We start from the raw sequence: 23,428 nt of genomic DNA on the forward strand, positions 1-23,428 counted from the left end.
CTGTGATGCCGATGAAAATAATATTAATAGCTATGATGACGGTGACGGTTGATGAGTGTGTGCTGGTGATACACAATAATAAAAAAAAAGAAAATAATAAAATAATATTATCGCGTTATATAATAGTAATGATAATAACGGTAGTAATAGCGACACGGCAATGACGACGGTCACGATGACATCGACGATGCGATTATATATATATATATATATATATATATATATATATATATATATATGTATGTATATATATGTATATATGTATAGTTAATAAATATATATTATAACCAAGACATGGTGTGAAAAATAACGTAACAGAATTATCACGGTATATAACGCACGAGTTTTCGTTCAAGGTCCAATTCGCATTTGCGAGTAATGTAAACGTTACATTACGTCACTTTGTTCTCCTGGCATTGTTTCATATATTATTATATTATTATCGCCGCCCGATCTGCTTTCCCGAGAACGTTGCCTTACGCGCAAATGCAATCCGGTCCCGTGAAACATTTTGTACCAAAACGGAATCACCTTTCCAAGACAGTGGAGACTTTTCCAAAGTTTTTCGGGTAAGTAAGCCGATATGTGGATTACACAAGTGCTTGGCGCTTTCGACATTGTCGTAAGGCTCCTCTACTCGGAGAGTTTATATTCCATGTAATTCTCTCTCTGCGTCGCTTTTGTCCGTTTATAGCCAGTGGTTGTGTAAGAATATTAATCGGGAAAGCTATCTGTCCGACACCCGGGTGGGTAATCGCAATGTATAATCCTATTGTAACGCAACTAACGGAAAATTAAAGACTTACTGTATCGTTAGAAAGCTGTCACGCGAGAAGAGTCTTCGTTTTTCTATTTTTTTTCTTTCTTTTTTGTGTTTTTTTTTCCTATTTCTTTTTCAACAGCTGCTTTCGATAAGATATCGCGCTTATCATTTAGCACTATGGAAGTAACGGAGAAGTTCTCCATGGGGAAACCACGGAGATTTTGTGGAGAAGCAAATCATACGTGTGCTTCGACGAGCAACCATACGATCTCGGGACACGCTCGTCTACTGTAAAAAAAAAAAAAAAAAAAAAACACGGAGAGAGAGAGAGAAGAGAGAGAGAGAGAGAAAGCGGAGATAAAAAAACTGGGTATATGTGCGTCGAGAATGAGAGCAAGTCCGTTTTCACGAGCATCTCAATTGTTGTACTACACAGTCGAGCTTAACATTATACCGATTGCTACATCTATCGGTGCGCTCCTCCTTCAGCAAAAAGAAGAATAAAAAAATATGAAAAGAAAGGAGAAAACATAAGGAAGCGCCTCTCTTTCGCTTGGCCTATCCGATTTTCGCGAATCTGCATCAGCGCGGTGACCCCTTTTGCCGATCCTCCTCTCCTAACGTATCTCCTGCTCGCGCGCGCGCGTTCTCTCATAAATTTATAAAATTCTTTAACTTAACATTTAGGTACTTTTAAGCAACGATTTGGTAACATCAGTCAAACAATTTTCACGCATCAGTCCAATGTATACATATATATGCATATTAGCACACACGTCGTTTAATTAATTAAAATAAAAGAAAAAAAAAAACTTGCGATGTTAGAAACGGATCAGTCCAAATCAGTCGTCGATCCAATCGCGTCGCAGATAGCAGCGAAATAAACTACATATATATGTATATGCAGTAAATATATATGTATATATATATAATGGAACACGTCGTGATTCTCTCTCTCGGGCGAATCAGGTCAGTCGGTTACATGCGACTCGCGCGTCTCCCTACATTTCCAATGCGATAGAAGGATCTCGCGAAGCTGCGCGCGGCCCGCCGCGACACGTGCGAATCAACAAATATTTTCAGTCTTTCCCGTGCTCGGAAGCCTGGTTAGGAGTTCCTCATATCGGACGTTTTTCAGCAGCGCCTAATCATCAGAATCGGAAGGGTAGACCTCGTCTGTCTCGGCGCGCCACGAGATCTCGATCTTACGCTTCGTCGCGCATCGCTTTCAAGTCCGATCGAATGAAAACCATCTTACCGTAAAAACTAACAAAGTGCCAGGTTTAAAAAAAACTTTCAGAAATTACGAGCATTCGTAAAATAATTCTCTGAACTTCGGTCACGCGTCTATAATATTTTTATAGAGGAATCTCTTGCGTGGAAGACCAATTAAGGGATTATAGGATCCCAACGAATAAAAAAAGACAATGTTTTTCAACATCGTGTAAAACTTTTGTTTAGAGAAATAGATGTGTGTTTCTGTTTTAAAAATGTGTATTTATAAAAAAAAACAAGACGCGCGAGCAAAGTTACATTGAAAAAGTGTTGAATGTTGTACGCATTTTTCTAAAAACATTTTTCGAAGTGATAGCCACGATAACTTAAACATGATTCATCGGATCAATTTGAAATTTAAAACAATATCTTTAATAACATTCAGCATCGAATCATGGAAGCTTTTTACGACTTTTAATTTTCTAACCCCTTCGTGCCTGGTAGGACATACATGTCCCGGTCCTTCAAAGATTTATATCCAAAAATAAAGGTAGTGACTTCTTTTTGGGCTCATTTTAAACATGAAGAATGAGACTTTTCACAAAAAGTCAACACTCTTGTGTTTCGTTCCTTGATCTGCGTATCTCATCAAATATTCATATGTAATGTAAAAGTTAAAAATACGTATCTCCCACAAAAAATGTAACAGCGAATTCTTTCTAGATTTTATTTTGAAAGAACGTCAGGGTTATATGAAAAGAATTGTTACTTAATTTCAAATTTCAGATTCATGTCGTAGACCAAAATGCTAAAGTTTATTGCTAAATCTGAGTGAAACGCATTAAATCCATTATTTTGTATTTTAAAATTTTGACTACAGATTCATAATCAGCGACCAGATGCTAATTATTTCTAGAAAAAATCAGACGAAAGGATAATAGTAGCGAAAAGAAATTTTTCGAAAAAATGTCATTTTCAAATTCAAATATGAGCAGTTTCGCGAAAAATTAAAAACAAATACCTTTCATGATTCGAAAATAAGTGTAAAGAAAAAAATGATTTACTTTTTAATATCAGATAATTTATCAAGATTAATTCGTGATACGCGCATTTATTTAGAGAACGCTATTATTGTTTATTTATTTTCATATTTATTCTGCTTTTATATCTTATTTATTTTCATAAAAATAAATATTTTTAAAGCAAAAACTATTTACCTATTTCTTTAGATAAAAGTTTTACATGTTGCTGAACAAGGTTGTCCTTAACGATCGACATTTTTTCGTAATGCGTCAGTACTTTCGATCGCAATACTTTCGTCAATTGCACAACAATCCTATTTTGCAAGCCGTGAAAGACTTGGACAATACACAATATTGTCAAGGATATTTACGGCACGTACGAGTACATGTGTTACATCCCCCCCCCCGACTTTTTTACTTGAGAGCGATGCGCAACCGAAGGCGATAATGAAGAATGACGTCGCAACGGCTGTTACTATACCAAACTAACGAGTCTTCGATATAACGCATAAACCGGTGGTAATCTGTTGGCTGCACGATATCGCGTGTCACAGGAGTATAACACAAAAGCGAAGAATTAAACGAACAATAAACAAAGAAGACGCTCAAATAAATCTCTATTAATATATAAATTGTAGTTAAATATTCAGTCAAATTTACATTAATTTCATTAATAATTTATTATTCGCATAATATCGCACCGACCGCTGATCGGAGGACAAATATATCTACATGCGTGTGCGTGCACGTACACGTGTACGTGCGTAACATTCGTACGCGCGAAGTAATGTACGAACATACACAAGCACGTCACGCACCCGCATATAAATATACATGTGTATATATATATATATTTATATATATTTATATATAGATATATATTCGCAATTATATTTGGCCATTTTTTTACAGTAGTCAATTCGTTTCTTCGAATAACTCTACTAATTTAAATATTATCAATATCAGTCCTTTCTTGTCTTCCTGACCACTATAAAACTGTGTTCGTTATTCTCGTAATTTAAAGCTTCATTCTTCTTCCTGATCCTCTCCGTTCCCTCGGTTTAACAATCTTTTTGCCTTTGTTTCACCTCTCAGCGCAATCTTCTCTCCTTATTTAAAATTGCCTGCGCTAATGCACACCGCGTCGCACGTTATTTCGCACGCCCCCGCCGAAATGTACCGGCAGCAAGACGGTTCCTTGACGTTTCTAGAGTTCTCGCGAATATATGTACACACGATTTATTGCCCCCGAGTATAAAAAAATCTAGTCTTCCTCCGCGCAATCCTCCGTCGTTAATATGAAAGACTTACAATTAATCTACGATACTTATAGTACATAATATAATCGTTAATTTTCGTTTGTCTTTTTATCCGACTCGCGGAAAGTTTAATCGACAAGTCAACACTTCCTACGCGTGTGTCCATTTACCATGTAACAATTGACTAATCGATCCCAAAATACATTCGTTCTGAATGGCGCGTCCTGAAAGGTATATACTTATTAATCCGGATTATAATGCGAGAGGCGGAAAATACGTGCGACGCAACGGGATGCATTCCATAAAACATAGTTTAACATAAATTATCATAGCCTATCTATAAATGCATTCAACGTGCATGTACACCTGCGTCAGAGATTGCCTACACGAGCCGAAGTGTGAACACACCGATATGCGAGTTCGTGCACGCGCAAATATCAGTTCGTCACCCCGAATCGAATTTGCGCGGATATATGTTCGGATTTGTGCACTTTTTGAAAAAAAAATATATATATAATATATATATGTACGGGCGCGTCATTGTTTCCCGGTCGATCCGTTGTCGAGTTATGCGATTCGTTGTGCGATCGGCGAGAGGACGCGAAAGGTCTGCGAGGCACAAATCGAGCCGAGTGAATCGATAAATCGGCGAAGGACGTGACACGCGCGCGCGCGTTTGTTTGTGTGCGCGTGCGTGCGTGCGTGTGCGTGCGTGCGTGTGTGTGCGTAGCAATGAAGAAAACTATGGGGTTTCTCCTTCCAAACGGTACAAAGTAAGAAATTATTTACTTCAACGGCAGCTAAAGATGCACTCGTGTTACCGCCGGCAGGAAACGCAACCCACGCGGAACAAAAATCTCTAAATAGACGTCTGCCATGGAGATTCGGAACTCTTCCATTAGACGTACATAAAATTTCAACTAGAAATCCATAGTTAGGCGTTGCACACGTCCATCGGACCTCCATTAGACGTTCCATACGCAGTTATGGAGATCTAACGAGTGTCTAATGGATGTCATGTGGGAATAAGGCCCGTTTTCGACTTGATCGCGCAAATTGGACCTTATTACGGTTCAGTCGTACTCGAATCTCACGACGCGATCCTGCAGCGATTCGGCGGCGCACTCATTAGCGCATCTCGATTCGAAGCGACGCGGTCCTTCGCTTCCCATCGCGATCATTCAGCTTTTAATGCGATCTCGCCCCAGTCGCTTCTCTCTAATCGCGATCTGAATTTATCATAGCTACGCTGGCATCCCGCGCGCGAGAGTCACACGTCCGATACACTCCACAGCGGCATCGCTTCCGTGATTCCGGAGACCTATCGATTTTCAGCCCTGGCCGACTTCCGTCTGTATTTCGAATGCGTATCAGGAAACCTATTTCATTAACGGAAATAACACGGGCGCTAGTCACGCCTCGCTGTTGTAAGTCAACTTCGCTTTAACTGTGCACCGGTTCAAGAAAGTCTCGTCTTAAATGCAAAACTCGACCCATTTCAACGACCGTCGCGAAACACTTCGTATTCCCACGTGGCATCACTCTGCGTCGCACTCAATTTCGCCGAAATTACGACATTCCGATCTACCGCAACTCAGGTATCGGAACGTAATCGCTCGCGATCGCCGATCGTGTCACGCACCTAATCTCGCACGTCAGCATTATGGTGGACTCACATTCGCTCGCAATTGTGCACTCGACATCTCTCATATCGTGTCCCAACTCGGCGCGACTCCGTCCTCAAGAAAAATAGACGATTATCTCTCGTTATCTAACTCCGAACCACACACAACGATCGTACTTTAGGCCGATGCGGGTGCACTCGTCAGCCCCTGCCTAACAAGTGATCTATCAGCGATATAAGCTGTTCGCGTGACACAGAACGGTGACGTCTCTCAATCATCATACAGACTTCTTCCTTACCAGGCGTGAATCGTCGAGGTTCTATTACAATAAAATATAGCGTTCACGGTTATATGCGGTGACAAGTATGTATATGTATACGGCTGCCTATTTGTGAGTCACTTGGGACGCGGGTGATTTATCGGTTTCAGACATAACACAACACGTCCAAAAGACGTCCAGAACCTCGCAAATCTTCTTCGCACGCGTTCCGAACGTTTTCCGAACCTTTGTATTATTTTGGCATTGATAGCACGCGTATTCTTCTTCATCGTTCTCCCGTCCATTTGCCCTCGAACTAATGAAGACGCATTACCATTAGAAAGCCATGGAAAAAAAAAAGAACGAAACGCGTCGAGATCATTCGACAGATTCGACCGATAGAGGACGTTATGAAGCGTTGTAGAACGCAAAATGGACGAGAAGGAACGTACAGAGTGAGATAAATTCTCGGCCGAATACACCGCGAGAGTGATGCAATCTATGTCCATGGAACATGTTGTTAAGCGAAGCTCCCATCAAGTACGGAAACAGCCGTAACACAATAAGTGCATGAATAATAGTAATACCAATAATAATATTAATAACAATATTAACAGCAATACTAATAATCGATATAGTAATGATAATTGCAATATACAATATGAATAATAATAATAATAATAATTAATAGTAATAACAAAGTAAGGTACTTTATGTAAAATTCGTTAGGTATCGTAAAAACGAATGTAAGTCTATATAGGATAGCCCGCTAAAGCATTTTAATATGGAATGAATATATTAGGGTAAAATATATATGCGTAATATATATTTATATATTAAACCATTGCATCTCTCACTTTTCCCCGATTCAAGCAGCGACGATATAAGAATATTTCTCGTAGACCTAAATTAATTCGATTATCCCCCTCTGAAAACCATAACGCGCCTCCCCTCAAGCCGTCGGAACCATGTAAATCGGGCAATATTTAATATCGAAACGATAAAAACTCCTCGAATGGCTGTGCCTATCCCGGGGCTCGCTTGCAGTCTTATCAAAAAATTTATTTCTGGACGCTTCTACCTACACCTTGGCTGGACAATCGTGCCATCGACACGAAAGGCCTACTTCGAATAGTATATTCCATTTTCGCGTAATATCGATCTAACTAATAAAGCTTAAATTAATTCGCGTTTCATAGCCAATAAGCGCTCTTGACACGGTTTCGGCTACGGTCACCTCGTCCCGCATCGCGGAACAACGACGCCGAACCTTTAGCCGAAGTGCGTCTACAATTAAATCCCACACTAACGATTCCGAGACTGAAGCAGCTATAATCGCGGCGAGCTCAAATCTCTGTGTTACAGGACGAGCCTTGCGTTTTTTATTTGCGACAAAAATCACGATAATCGCATTGACGCGATAATCGCTGCAGCTGCACCGTCGGAAATTGTACTCAACGAGATTATACACCGACATCAATCTGCGAAATGATATTAACATCGGCATTCGCGTATATCCAGTCTATTATACGACCTGTCTTTGCGACCGATCATTTATATGCTCCTGCGATATTAACGAAAATTATTAAAAAAAAAAAAAAGAGAGAGAAGAACATACGAGAAGAGTGTACGCTAAAAAAATAAGTACAAGTAATTATATAATTAAGATTACTTTTTTTCTCTATTTTAATCCATTGGCACTGGGTCCCGTAAACCATAAACGCCAGTGTGTACGTGTATGTGGTCGTTGTACGTGTGTGTGTGTGATGTGTGTGTGGGTGGGTGTGTGCAAATCTTAAGTGCAAAATCTAAGTAATCGTTTCCGTGAATTATTACGCGTGCGATAAAGTGCGAACAAACGATTTGCTAACGGCACACGCCTCGAGGATCACGCGTCGATTAGAATCAACTCGAAAATCAACTCGGAAAACCAACCCCTCAATCAGCTCGATTGCACTCCCGTTCAGTCTCATTCTTTTTCATCACAACTTTGTCAACTAATTAGATCCTAAAAACTTCCTTGAAAGTTCGGGAGCGCGATATCAACGTTAATATCACCGTCTCGTCATAATATCCAATTAATATAATAATAAAAAAAAAAATGGGAATATATATACATATATATAAAATAACGGCGCGATCCAGAGTTCTCTAGCGATTCCCAGTTCGCGCATGATAACGACATTTTACCACGTACACTCGCATCTGGAAGCACTGATTTTTCGCGCGAACCGACGTGCGTTCCCTACTTTTTTTTTTTTTTTTTTACAAAAATTGTTGCCGAGCGGCTGAGACACACGAAGAAGACTTTTTAAGGATACGCGCACAAACATCGTGAACACAATGGCGACATTCGACGCAGCTCCTATTGTCTCTCAGAAGAATGACCGAGTTGTTTCCGATAATCGCATCTTCCGCGAATGATCGAGTGGCTAAAAGAATTCACAGTTCCCACATCCCATGGTCCCAAATGTCAAACCCATTATGACCGATGTACAATCGACAGGTGATAATAACATAACAATTGCGTTTACAAGTCTCGTACAAAACGTCGGCGGTCCGTTACCGGTCAAAGGTCCGCAATCAATTTTCCACCGTATATTTATCGCTAAATGTTTCCGTGTCTGATTCTCATCTCGCTTTACACGTGCGTGCGTGGTCTCCGCACAATCTCCTACAAAGTCAATCCCCTACAAAGCCTGGATTGGCAAATTGCCACGAGAATTATTTCGATGATTGTACGCACCGCAGCTTCCTTGGTTCCGACACTCTAATAATCGTAGTCGAGAAAATTATCATTGCAATCGCAAAATTGCGTCGATTCGAAACCAGGAGCGACAAACGACGCGAATCACTCTCGGGTTAAGGATCACGCATCCCGATCAGCTAAACAAGCAAAATCAGACGGCTGTACAGACATTCAGCGTAAATACGCGCGGTATAATGACTATAGATCGATGAATCGAGTAACAGGCTGAAATCACTCGTCTTTCCGAACATTCGATGTTGCTTTCCTTCTTCTTTCTTTTTCCCCCCGTCTTTCTTTTTGGCTAGACAGCAAGAATTCGGAGAAGAGAACGACGCGATTCTCTCTGGCCACGCTGTCGACGACCTGGTCGATCGCACGGCCGTTGCGAACAGCGCGAAACTCTTTATTTTCTTTTTTTTTTTTTTTAGCGTCTATTAAGCTCGTTTCGTGATGTCTCTTGGCACGTAAGACACGCGCGTGCGCAATCACTTCTATTTCTGCCTACGATGATAGATGCTCTTGTGATTGTTCAGGCTGTTGAGCGTCCTGAACACCTTGTGGCACAGCGCGCAGACCGCGCTGTTCAGGGGCTGAAAGTGCTGCTGCTCTTTGTGTCGTTTTAGGGTGAGCTTCGTGGAGAGAGTCTTGCCGCACACGTCGCACGTGTAGCAGATTCCTGGTGGCAGCAGGCTACCGTGTAACGGGTGCGACAGTCGCATCGCGAGGATCGCCGAGGGCGGACCTGAGATCCGCGCGATCACATGAACGTATCAATTTTTTTTTTAATAATTTGAATCGTAAGTATTTTTTTCCCCGTTCCGATGAAAATGTGAAGACGTCGAAGACGTAAGAAATGCGAACGTAAGAGAAAGAAAGAAAGAAAGAGAGAGAGAGAGAGAGGTAGCGTTGATACGGTTGAGCGTTTTCATAAAGCGGTAGGCAAGCAAAGCGAGACAGGGAGAAGTTACATGTGTGAGTTGATAAATATAGCAGATAGAAACAAAGTAGAGGCGGCGCACAAGTCGATAAATTTATATGAAAAGTAGATTTTAAATGTGCGTACATGAAAAAATAAAAAATAAATAAATAAATAAATAAATAAAAATAGATGCATACAAATAGACAGAAACGTAATGTAAAAAACAGAGATATAAACAGACACGTAAATGCAGATATGAACGAGCGTAAAAGAGGGAGAAAACGTGAAATATGCAAAGAGATTTAAACAAAAGAGAGAGAAAGAAAGAGAGAGAGAAAAAAAATGAAATCAAGTACCATAGTCCGTTACATATGCATCGACACCCAATTAAAAAGAAATATTTCCATTACGAACCAATATTTGTGGTGTAGGAGGCACACGGAGAGCCACGTGTGTGGATGGACCCCCAGCGCAAGTCCGTGTTCGTGAAGGTAGCGGGTAGGTACACACAGAACAATGACGAACCAGAGCCAAACGTATAGCCGAGCGAGCGGGACCGGGAACAAACAAGAACAAAGATACGACTGCTATTAATATCACTGGACAAGATTAGTTACGATACGTTGCTAAGTACTCTTGTATGATTAGGGCTAGAGATAGGGTTGATATGCCAAGGTGTTAAGGGTTCCAAACGTGGAGGGTTCTCGTTGACAGTCAAATTACTGGCAGGTCGGTTGGTTTTGGAGGGGAGGAAGGTGGGTTTAAGGCGAGTTTAAGGATAAATGGGAGCAGATCGAAAGCAGATCGGCAGTGGTATCAAAGGAAGTTGCTACTGAATATCCGCCGATACTCTTACTGACAGCCTGTTGAAGTGTCCCTGCGAGCCACGTACGTTGCTCGAGTACTTCGTTTCTGCCTGCATCTTAATCGCAGAGATATAAATGTGGCTCGGAGCTCTGGTTTGTCATTGGTCATGCATAATAAGCGCGATGATCGTAGACTGCCGGAGAAGCGACCATGCGAGTCTCGCGGATTTCTTCGTAAAAACGTAAAAACAAACGAAAAAAAAAAACAAAAAACAAAAAAAGGAAGATCATTGTTGCGTTTTGAATGGAAGTTACGTGTGTGTTAGTTTGTAATCGATATATTTCGCCTGTTTCGCATTTTCACTTGTCGCTGCATCTATGAATTTCTCTAGACCTTGTTCTTTTCGTGAGAACGAAAATCCAAGACGGTCGTCACCGGTAACCGTTTTGCCGTCGTCGTGAAATAAAGTCTTAAATGGTTCGGATATTAAACGACTCGAGTCTCACAGTCAATATAATCCAACGTTAGTCTCTTGCTTTTTATTTCCGATAAATCGTGATCGAGTATTACGCTTAGAGCTAACCAAGAAGAAATCCAAAAATGAGGCGAATAATATTATACTTGAACAAACTCGTTGTACTTTGTGAACACTTATGACGGGATACCGAATGAAACGGAAACGATGCCCGATGAGAGAAAAAGATATTCCAAGCGAGCTTAACAAGCAACGAAATGTCCGCACATACCTTTCTCCGAGCTGTAAAAGTAAACGTGCCACTTTCTTCCGGCATATTAACTGACTTTCGATGGAAAAGGAGTAGTGTGTCTCCGGTGTCAACAGTAGAGGCGACGGACGACGGTAACGGTAACTAATATATATAAAATAATAGTAAAAACGGTCACAGTAGAGAGTGTAATAGTAGAGGCAATAGTAGCAAGAGTGACAATAGCAGCAGCAACAATAATATGAAAACTTGCCGATAGAGAAAAAATGTTAATGGCGATAACAACTACTACAACACATCAAATAGAAAAGATATAATGGATAACATCGGATATAATGGATAACATCGGAGATAAAAAAAAAATATCTTGTTTTTTTCCTTTATAGATTAAGAAGAAGGACGGATATATCCAGAAAACGTGCCTTCCCCCAAAAATGCGACAAGCGAAAAATGCATTGGCGCGCGTGCACACGCGCACGCACGCACGCACGCGCGCGCGCACGCACGCACGCACGCGCGCGCGCGCACGCACACGCACGCACGCGTGTGTTCATTGTCGATAAATATACCGTTTTATTTTTAGCGATTATAATCTTTTTAATGCACGTCTTGTTTACTTGCGAACAGCTTCGACAATTTTTCTCAACATTTTTTCAATGAGGCTTCTTAAACCGAGTGTTTAATTAATCTAAAATAATAAGAACACATCGCTTCAAAACTGTAATTAATAAAAATACAGAAACACTGTGTAAATACTGATACATGTGCATGCACAAAATAAAGCATCAAAATGTGGAACAGTCTGGAAAACTATGTTAAACAATACTTATAATTTATAGAATGTTTCCTCCTACTAGCATTTTAAAGTACCAATATTAATTCGCTTTTACGCGCTACGTAGATTTAAGTAAACCATCCTAAAAGACACAAAATTAATTTTCAATAAGTAAAATCTATTCGAATGTGATAGGCGCAAATACAATTTTACGAAAATCAATGGAGCTTCTACAGCACATTTATATTTCGTTTCCAATTTAGTAAATTATATAAATTATATAAATTCAAAATTAAAGCGACGTAAAAATATAGAAATATTAATTTTCCATGATGAATATCGCGGAAGACTCATCAATTCTGCAAATGGCGCTAAATAAATGCGTGTGTCGTGACGCAAATATATCTCAAATCCCTGAAAATAAAATCTTATTGCTAAATCACAGCAAAAAAAAAAACTCTGTAGATAAGATACAAAGGAAAGGACAGAGGCGCTTTATACAGGAAAGAATGTAAGGAAAATTAAGGAGAAAAATGGAGGGAAAGGGAACAGTTACTTCATCCAACTGTAATTGCCTTGTTTAAAGGAATGTGGAGAGCGTATATAGTACGAATAAATTAGATACATTAAATAATATTTTATTATCCCGTTTTTTTTTTGTACCGCACCTTTCCTTGTACCGCCACGTAGGACGATAAACAGAAAAACAGAACCTTGTCTGCAATTATTGTGTGTGCTCGTCACATAAATAATATATAAAAATAACAACAAATCGCGTGGCCCTTGTCGAAAATCGAAGAAGTTGTGCCTATCACATAAGTAATCGCTCATCAGATTCTAATACACGCGGACATTTGGTCCGATCTTCCGCTCGTTTCGCAACGCTATATTTACAAATGATGCAGATAACTATTTCCATAAAAAATATCAATGCAGCTTTGCGCGCGCTGTGTCGCCCATCCTGTTCGAAGCGACACACCCGAATTCCGGAACTTGCCGGCTTTTATATTTCAAGACGTCGCCCATCCGACTCATATATTTCATCGAGCATCAGAAACGAGATGACGCATATTGTGCTTCACAGACGACTGTTCTGTCGCGAGTGCATCCCTCGGACGTTGGTACGGAGAACTAGCCGGCATATGTACGCAATTAGAAACCGATTTAAATCGAACGCGCTATCGATTCAAGTGATTCTCAATTCGTGATTTTCTCCACGCTACTCTGCGATAAAGGGTGTCATTGACGGTATACTAGATCACATTAAGTCGCAAAACAATCGTATAATCGATCGACTTTCCTTCGCACTTTGCACTTCCTGTCTTCTCATGAGTGTCCGGATACGGTAAAACGAACGGAGAACCGAGATTTCAACGTTTCGAATCCGTCGGCCTACATTGTACTGCGCTGCACAGCGAGAAATGCGTATTTCGATCGTCGGCAATCCCAAAAATTCCGAATCGCGTCGGATCTTAATCCGTATCGATAACGGCGACATACGCCTGTGTCGTGTGAACATCCGGTATACCCTCGCCAGTAGAAAATTCATGGCGGAGGGAGAGAGAGAGAGAGAGAAAGTGAGGGGAACGAACGGCGAGCGATCTCATCCCATTCGCGGATGTTGTTGAGCCTGGTGTTGCTGCTGCTGCTGCTGCTGCTGTTGTTGCTGCTGCTGTTGTTGCTGTTGCTGCTGCTGTTGCTGCGCGGAGTAATTTCTTTCGGTGTGCCCTCTCTGGTCTCTCTGCCATTCGCGAACCTGCGCTACTTCCTTTCTCTGCTGCTCGATTTTGTTGTGCTGTCGATGGTAGATGCTCTTGTGGTTGCGCAGACTGTTTAGACTGGAGTAAACCCGCTTGCAGATGTTACAGATCGGTTCCTTGCTGGGCCTGGTGTGCACGTTCTGTATGTGCCGCTTCAACCGCGTTAGGGAGGTCAGGTTTTTGTTGCACGGCTCGCATCGAAACTCATCGCTCGCGCCGCTGCCAGCCAACAGACCTGGCGGCAGAACCAGACACACAGGGGTTACTACTTTTGTAGGGGTTTTTGGCGCACGGAACGTCGCACGGACGTCGGACAGGTGGACAAGTAGACATTAGACTGAGGCAGGGCGGGGTTGAGATAGATAGAGAAAAAGAGAGAGAAAATTAAAAGAAGAGAGAGAGAGAGAGAGAGAAAGAGAGAAAAAGAGAAAGAGAGAGAAAGGACATCATCCCCTATGCTTCTTTACTTTGTCCTTTCTTTTTTTGGAGAGAGGGGAGGGAAGGCTTCTTTTCTAGCCGCGGCTTCGTCTTTCGCGATCGCACACCACCCATTCCACGCTCCTACACCACCGTTCACATTTAAAATCACACCACCACAATTTTCGCAGCTGAGAAAATATCGTGCGCCCGTGTGCTCTCTTTTTGCCTCTTAGTATTTTATTTTGCGCCTTTATTAATCGAGCATACGTCGTACCACCGTCACCCGACAAGCCGTGCCCAAAACTCGTTTTTACGTGTTATTTCTTAAAACCACCTTAAGTTATATGTATGCTTTATGGGTGCTGCTACTGCCGTCGCTGCTTGCTTGCGCCTCATTGCGTGACGTAATGATTATCACGAGGGGAACACCTTCTAACGTACACCGGATGCAACCATTGTCACCGTATACCTCTCGTTTTTCTCCTTTATTATTTATTTTTCTTTATTTTTTTCCGAGATTTCGTACGGTCCGATGGTCAACTTCTCTGTACAATCGACTACGTTGTACTACGCCACAGTCGTCATGATCGTTAATCTCTTTATCCAAAGTCATAGTCATTGTCAACCTCGTCGTCGGTGTCAATGTCATGTTATTGTTATTACCATTTCTCTCTCTTATTTCGCTTGATCGTCATCGTTATTATAATTGCTAATGTCATCGTCGCGGTTATTCTCCTCCATTTTCATTCCGATCATTGTCGTATTACTTGAACGAGCCATCGATCTTGCCATTTCTATATATTTCGACGTCCATTATTGTCACGATCGATGTCTTCTCACCTTCAACCTCGTCAGTATCAACATTGTTACTATCCGTTGTAGTAATGTTTTATCCTTTTATTAGTCCGATTATTATCGTTTATAATGCGGTATAATAAACGGTTTATAACCATCATTATGATGAGTATCGTCGTCGTCCTTGTCTTTGTCGTCAATATTCTCCAGTGCTATCATTATCGCGTTCGTCATTCCTGTCTCGATTATAGCCGTTGTTTTCGTTTACCGCATTTGCATTCTCGCTACGGACTGTATCTTGCTTTCTCTTTTCTCGCGATTAATTTCGTCAAGCTCATACGGACAATTTTACATGATCTTTATTATTAAAATGTTATAAAATAGAAGATATAGTCATCTAAACGGAGTATACTAACTTCTATGTAGCACTTATTATCAGATAACATATTAAGTGAGAAATAATAATTTTACACAGAAATGCCATCAAGAGTAAAACATCAAACAAGAAATGCTAATGCATACCGTAAGTACTAATCTCATATACAGGGTGTCCCAGACTTACCCGTGAATGGCAGATGTTCCTGAGAACATTTCGAGACAAAAATCCCAATGTACTAAAATACCAAGGATACAATAATGTCGAAATAAAAACGTTGATAAATTAAATTGCCAGAAATGCGCGCGCTCAAGTATGGCATATCGCACAGTGATATGAAAATGTTTCCAAATATAATTCTTACTTTTCACGGAAAGGACAATTTTGCTGAAATGCGCAAATCTGAAAAAAAAAATTATACTGAATCGCTAAAAAATTTATATTGGACGTTTAAGGTCGCTAGAATTTTTTCACAGCGGTCTCATCACGCTTGAACGTCTTGCATAATTATTTTGATAATCCAACGTAAAATTACTTTCTGATCTGTATCAAGTTAAATTTTTAGACACTACAATAAAATTGTTCTTTCCTTGTTGGTATTGATTTTGCGTACACGCTCACTGTGCGATTTGAGCGCGCGAATTTCGGGCAGTTTGATTTGCTAACTTCAAACTTTTCTCATTTAAAAACTATCATAGTTTCGACATTTCGATATTGGAATTTTCGTTTCGAAATGACCTTGGGAAACTGCCATTAACGGGTGTCACGGTATATTTATATATAAGTGTGAGACACCCTGTATAATTTATCTCGAAATTTCACTTGTATTTTTAGAGACTCGAACGCGATACGAAATATCAATTGTATTATTGTAATATCTCATTTATATGCTTCTCTTACGCGTATAAACGATCTTCAAATGATTTTACTCGATCGTAATCCGTCTAGCTGTACTTTATATAATCACGTAACGATCGAACTTAAATCTTTTCGAAGCACACCGTAAAGGCGCGCTATAACATCGATCGAATACGATGACAATGGTAATAATCGCGATGCTCTATTCCGGGAGGCTCCTCTAACAAGATTCGTTTGCAGCACCGTTCTCAGCTCGTTGTATGACGTTTGCTTCTTTCGAGCGCAATTAGGATAACACAGTGCAAGCAGTTCTAAAGTTTCAGCGAACGATCGTGAGCGATGAAGTTAGTGTTTCATGATCACCAGGTATATATATATAGTATATATGTATATATAGTATATATATTTAGTATATATATACATACATATATATCCATGTCGATGCATATTATTTACAGCAAAATAGAGCGTAATATCTTATATATGTACACGTATGAATATGCGCGGGAGAGTGGAAATATGGGCGAGCTGTGTACACAAATGCGATATCTGTTTCTAATGAGGTGATGCGAATGAAGCGTAATGTATTCTATATTTCATGATTAATGGCATTTTCGTAGCCTTGAGCGAAAGAGCTACCAACAGAAGTTCTTTCTTCTCGCGCGATATTTAGGCCGTGATAGATAGCGCTCGCTCATTAGAAACAACATTTTACTCATCGTTTCTTCTTTCTTTAATTATCTCCTTTTATTTCCCCCTCGCCGCTAAGTCGCGACGGCTCATATACTGCATTATACATCGCGTTTTATAACAGTAGGTCGAGTTCTTTCTTAAATGTAATTACAATCTCACGGGTCACAGGAACAATGCGATATTTATTTCATATATCAAAACGAACGCAGCTATACATTTCGTGTAACCTGAGTTCTCGCGAAAACATAACACTTTTGTAATCTCTTTGTGTACAAGTAACGAAATGTCACAAATTGCACAACGTCAAATAACATTTGTTTAATAAATAATTTCATCTATTAAACAGTCAACCAGCATTTTTATAACGACTTCAGTTTCATAATACGTCCGATATCGAGGAACAGATAACAGCAAAACAATTCGAGCTCTTTTTCCAGTAAAATCTCATCGGGTAAACTAGTCGACTAGCAATATTATTTTACGAGCGCGAATAGCGACCGTATATCCAAAAATTGAAAAAAAAAACAAGAAAACAAAATTAAAACGGAAAAAATTAAGAATCGTGTGTTCAGACCGGTGTAACTTTAATGAGCCCGATTTTGATATTAATAACTCGAATAACTCGAAATGACGTATCTGACACACACTTTCGTTATTAAAGATAAAATGAAACGCGATATCACAAATAAGCAATACAGGTTGTTTCCGCGCGTCGAAATTCAAACTTTAGAAAATTACGTTGTTTCAGTTCGTACGACTAAATTCATTCTATTAAATTAATAACTCTACACTCTAACTACGTAACTAATAACGTTGCGCTTCCGGAGCTTACAGATACGGAATCATATTGATCAGTTTTCTTTCTTTGGTCTCAACTGAGGTAATTGTCTGCCGGAGGAATAAACGCGACTAGTAACATTTCCGCTCCAATACTACTGAGATATAATTACAATACGTTAACGGTAGTGTAACATACTATAAGTGGAACACATTTATACACACAAAACGTATGTCCTCTATTGACAGTCGGTAGACTACACAACATCTCTTTCTCTCTCTTCGTAGAAATCTCCAAGGTCTGGCATCGGTATGGGTAACTCGGCACACGTACACGCACGACATTGTATTCTTAGTTCTTTTATTCGTTCTGTTTTACGATACGACGCGACGGAGAGGCTCGTCCTAGATCGGTAACGTCGTTCAATACGTGACTTCGCATTGTGCCTCGTGTTCCTTGCGGTCCTTACGGGCGTGATACTGGCTCTTATGACTAACCAGACTGTTCCTGGACTTGTAGCTCCTACCGCACTGGTCGCATGACAAGGATTGCGGCACGTAGAAATGCGTGTCGGCCAAGTGCCTCTGCAGCGACCAGGCGCGAGAGAAGGTTTTCTGGCAGAAGTTGCAGTAAGTGCGATTCGAGGATTTATGATCCGCCGGTTCGTGGTAAGCGCGCGACGACGACGACGATGACGACGACGCGTCTACGTGCTTCGTGCCTTGCACGAGACCGTTTCGCGATCGTAGCCATCGCAGATCGAACGGCGGCGACGACGCGTCATTATTCGAACATCTTCCGGACGTTTGCGGTTGCTGCTGTTTATCTCGAAGGCCATCGTGACGATACTCGTGCGTCGTCGTCGTCGTCGTCGAATCGAGATCCGTCGGCCTCTCGATCGTGTGATTCGATAGGAGACAGGACTCGAACTCGTCCATCCTCGGCGAGATGGGCTCCGATTTCAGCACGATCTCCATCTGATCGTTAATGTTGTCTAAGAGATCGATTATCGGCAGCTCTTGGTGCTGCGGTTGCACCACCGCCGTCTCGCCGTATCGATTTGCGCTCGTATTTTGGTTCGATTCCTGTATTTTTCGTTGATACTCGATGTTGGTAGCGGACTGCCAACCCCCGTCCTCCTCGGCGACCTCCTGGTCTGCAACCAAAGAGGAGGGGGCTGAGTCCACACGCCGGATTCACGCGACATCATTTAGAGACCATAATGAGCAACTTTTAGTACGAATATTTATTTACTTTTTTCTCTCTCTTTCTCTCTCGCTTTCTCTCCCACTCACACACTCTCTTTCTCTATCTACAATGTCATACGCGCGATTGTTGATTTTCGGCAGGAGTGAATTCCAAATGTACTACTAACATGGATACTATTCAATAGGCTACCTATTATATATATATATGTATGTATATAGAGCGACGTCTTGCGTAGCGTTGCGAGACGGCGAGAGTCAACTAAATCACGATTAACTTGAGAAAGATCTAAGCTAGATCCTTTATCGAAGACCTGGCGCGCAGTGTCCATCCGATCTATTCGATTTACTTAAATTGTATTTAAAATTAGAATCCTATTTATAATGTGGCGGAAAAGAAAAATGTCATTGAAACTGTCACGTCGAGATCTGTAATTCTGCTCTTGACGGCAGAATTATGGAATTAAAAGGCTAGACGAGGAAAAGCAGATATGGATAATAATTAAGTAAAATCCAACGCGAGGCGATTGTAAAACGGATAACGTGTTGGATTGACTTTGCGTATACCCATCGCCCGCGAGCGAAGCGCGCGCGCGCGCGCTTTTGCTCATCATTTAATTTAATTCCATGATTTCGCCATAAACAGTATTAAGGATTAACGAAGCGATTCCAAATGGACGACTTTGCCTTCCGCTACACATCGTCAGACAGTAGAGGCAAACGTTAAAATTCAAAGTTTGGCTAATACGTCGCAATCGGGATCTGTCGGGAGCAGATCGTTCGAGTGATCCATCTAAATCGAGTCGAGCCCGTCGAGAGAGACGAGGACGCGTTTATAGCACGTTCGACACGCCGTAACATTCATTGGGCGAAGCGTGTGCCGGTGTAGGACGACAACGATCGTCGTCGACAGGAGCACACGGCGGAGTTCGCGAACGCTTCTTTGCGGGATTTTACCCAGCCGGTTACCCGTGGCAACGCTACCCCACGTCGGTCCTCCGCTTCTCTACTTCGCCGCCCTTCCTCTTCGTGTTTCGCGCCCCTCGTGATCCTGCCGCCGCCGCCGCCGCCGCCACACTCGCGCGCGCGCCCCTCCCGGATCCCCCGCGTTCACCCCGAAGCGTTCCCCCTCGCGGTACAACCGAGAAGAAGATATATACGTAGGATGTGTATTATTCTTAATAACCCCTGTATGCCGTTACGCTGTATTATGACTGATGTTGACTCTAAGCGCGGAGAGAGAAAGAGCGAGCGACTACGATCGATAGGCTGCTCCGCTCCAGGTGAAACGAGTCTAGGACGCGGAAACGCCGTGGTAACGCCGTGAAGAAAATCTACAACGACGATTGAGATTGAGAATTTCAGATTGGCACTCCGCGCGTGCCGTCGAATATTTAGCAATTTACATAAACGCGGCATTAACAGTCGCCTCGAGTGCGATCGGGGTGCGCGGTGCAACGGATAGATTTTCTGATCCGAATGCCATCTCTCGAACGATCGCCGTTCCGCATTCAAATGATACGTGACATAAGACGCGGCGGTTCTTTCTTCCGACCGCAACCGTATAGCTACGTAATTCGAAAAAGAGAACTCTCCCCCCCCCCTCCCTTTTTTTTCCTCTCTCCTCTCGTCGTCTCAGCTTGCATAAAACGCGCGTTCGAGAATATCATAAAAACGAGAGAGGTAACCCGTTCTCGCACGCTGCACAATATCCGTACCCCCAGCGACGGAGAGGCTGCTGGGCGTTCCGCAATAGGTAAGCATTATGCCGATAGACAAGCGACCCCCTTTTTCTCTACGCTTGCCGGGGAAATGCGAAGGGATCGGTGGATGCACGCCGCTGCCGGGCTGCGCGGCGACCGACGCGAGACGGTGCAGGCCGCGTATTCTCTAGCCAAACCCGTTCGGACAGCAGCGGAGAGAGAGCCACACATGTTTTACGACGCGCAAGAGACATCTCACAAAGCGACTCGAGAAGTTTTCTCATGTAGATTGTGCATAGCTATTCTTAGCGGGGAGCACTCGTTGGCTTCTCTAACAGGCGCAAACAGAGCGGCTCGCGATATAAGCCAGTTGCGCTTCTCGCTCTCCGCGCCTCGCCGCTAATCTTCTTCCAGATTATGCGCGCGCGCGCGCGCGCGCACGCAAGCGCGCGTAAAAGAGAGAAGGAAACTTTGAAAAAGTATGGAAGCGATTTAAGATGCATCCGATTACGTAAACGTCTCATTAAGTTCTATCATTTCGGTAATAAGGCACGCGCGAGACGTTCGGAGCGTCACACGCGGAGGTCAAACGGAGGTAATAGCGATATTGGAATATTTTTTTAACGATAAACAACACGGTTATAGAATCGTTAAAGAAACGATAATATTTATATATTGCTCGGTAGATATTACGAAGCGAAGAGAGAGAATTACAATTGCTTGTATCGGCAGAGATATCGCGCGGTGTCACGCCGACGTCGCTATTAACAAGTGACTTTATATCGCGCGTTCTTTATTCTCTCCCGGTCGTTTCGGTTACTTCACATTTCGACTAGATACGCGATACTAGGGACGGGGAGAAGGTCATCGTAATCCGCGGCGTATAAACAGATTATATCGCTTGCATATTATATTCTCGGCGTACATGTATCCTCGCAAGAATCTCAGATAAAGGAACGCGCTTATCCGAATAGATAATCGCCGATAGCATCAAGGAAAGTCTATGTAGTCATAATCGCAGGTGCTGCAATCATCGGTCCGCTCTTCACTTTTACGACCGCGATATCTCCGTCACACACTACACCGCGTGACGTCGTTCATCCTTATCGCGATTATTGTGATCGATGCGGTAAACTCTAATCGACGTACCTATGAGGAAAAGGGAAGAGCTTTGTTTGATAGATCCGTTCGGCAGATCGCGAGTCCGCGGCAACGAACGATACAGAGCGAAAGTGCAATCGTCGTGCCCCCTGCCCCCTACCTCTCTTCGTCCTTCCTTTCTCTCTCTCTCTCTCTCTCTTTCTCTCTCTTGACCGCCTCTTCTCCACTCCCCGAATCGCCTCGCCATTTCTCTAACTGCTCGTCGTCACTCTCGAATTCCCTCCGCCGACTTGTCGCGTCCTCCGTTCTCCTCTCCCCCCCCCCGCTCCGCTCCCCTTCCTGTGCCTCCGCCACCTCGCCGATGCCCACACTGTTGCGCAGTTTTCGAGGTCACCTCAAGTTCATCATCGATAATAGCGCGGGCGAAAACAAGCAGCTAGACCTGGGCGTCCCCGATAAGTACGTACTACAGATAAAAAATTCCGTCGGATTTGGTTCGGAGCGAACTTTCGTTTGGCCTTGGCGGGCGCCGCGCGTCCATCCGAGAATACGTACCGTTAATACCGCGCGGCAGGGGTTCCCTGATCCAGGCTCCTCTCGCGGTGGCGCACGACGCAATGTCCCAACGTGGACCGAAAAAGTCGCGGGGAGCACCGCGAGGAAACGCAAAGTCCGTTTACCGCAAACGGCGCGATTCTTTTCCGGATTATTTAAAGTCTTGAAGAAAAAAAATGTCGCTACGAAGAACGTATAATTTCCAGGATCTCAATGTTAATGGCTAAGAATTTGTTGGGATTTAGGGAATGACGCGATATAAATGTATAAATGAAATTTCCGACGTAATTCATTAACAAGTCGTAAATCTGTCGATTAATCTTACATGCATTTTTTTTTTATATTCGGAACATTGAAACGTGAACGTTCGAAAGGAATTACAGCGGACGATAATTCGATTCTCAATTATTCGATAACACGTGTCGATCGAAATTGTCAAACTCATCGAAAATGGATAAAAAATTGGAATGGGACTTGGATTTTTTTCACGTGCAAGCCTAATTTGAGGAATTAAACTGTTTGCGTGTCAAATGCTTCGTCGAACAGTTGTCAGCATTAATTGTGCATGGTTTGCGAACAATAGCGCATCGCTTGTAAATCATTTGCGGCCAAGTCGCGTAGAACGCCCGTTATCGATTTTGATGTTTTCCGCGATGATACCACGCGATTTCACTTCCGGCGTTATTGCGTTAAGAGGATCCTAAAATTGTCCTATTTTACTGACCAAATATGATTTTTTCCATTTTTCTAATTGCCTTTACAGATTTCAAAATCCTTTTCTATAATTAATGTAGATCTAAAGTGATCATCTTGATCCCAAAAATAAAAATAAAAATTAAGAAATTTAGATCAGTTTCACTTAGTTTTAGCCAAGAATAGCGTCTAAAACTGTCAAAGTGTGTCAGTATTTACTACAAATGTTGCAGTGTATTTGCAAAAAAAAAAAAAAAATAGAAATGGTTTTGACGCGAATTACACGCAAAAGTACAATGTTGAGTTCTTAGAATTAAGCTCGGATATCTAATATGAAAGACTAGTGTGCTTGAAAATTTGTGCATCCACGTGC

The 23,428-nt window shown here is 42.0% G+C and overlaps 1 protein-coding gene across 17 annotated transcripts in view; it reads right to left on the minus strand.

Annotated features, from left to right (window-relative positions):
• Window positions 1-590: 590 nt before the first annotated feature.
• The window catches only part of LOC105194137 (broad-complex core protein), a 59,874-nt gene continuing 37,036 nt past the window's right edge, over window positions 591-23,428 (minus strand). For 13 of the 17 annotated variants that reach the window (XM_026138260.2, XM_026138255.2, XM_026138264.2 and 10 more), the window contains one exon: window positions 14,982-18,954. In XM_026138260.2, the coding sequence (XP_025994045.2) occupies window positions 18,221-18,954 (734 nt within the window). In that variant the 3' untranslated portion in view covers window positions 14,982-18,220. Of the gene's footprint in view, window positions 9,635-12,740; window positions 14,114-14,981; window positions 18,955-23,428 lie in introns of those variants that run through there. The other 4 variants (XM_026138269.2, XM_026138268.2, XM_026138266.2 and 1 more) reach the window with 2 other exon arrangements.

Source organism: Solenopsis invicta, chromosome 11 (assembly GCF_016802725.1).
Source record: "Solenopsis invicta isolate M01_SB chromosome 11, UNIL_Sinv_3.0, whole genome shotgun sequence".
Lineage (NCBI taxonomy): Eukaryota > Metazoa > Arthropoda > Insecta > Hymenoptera > Formicidae > Solenopsis > Solenopsis invicta.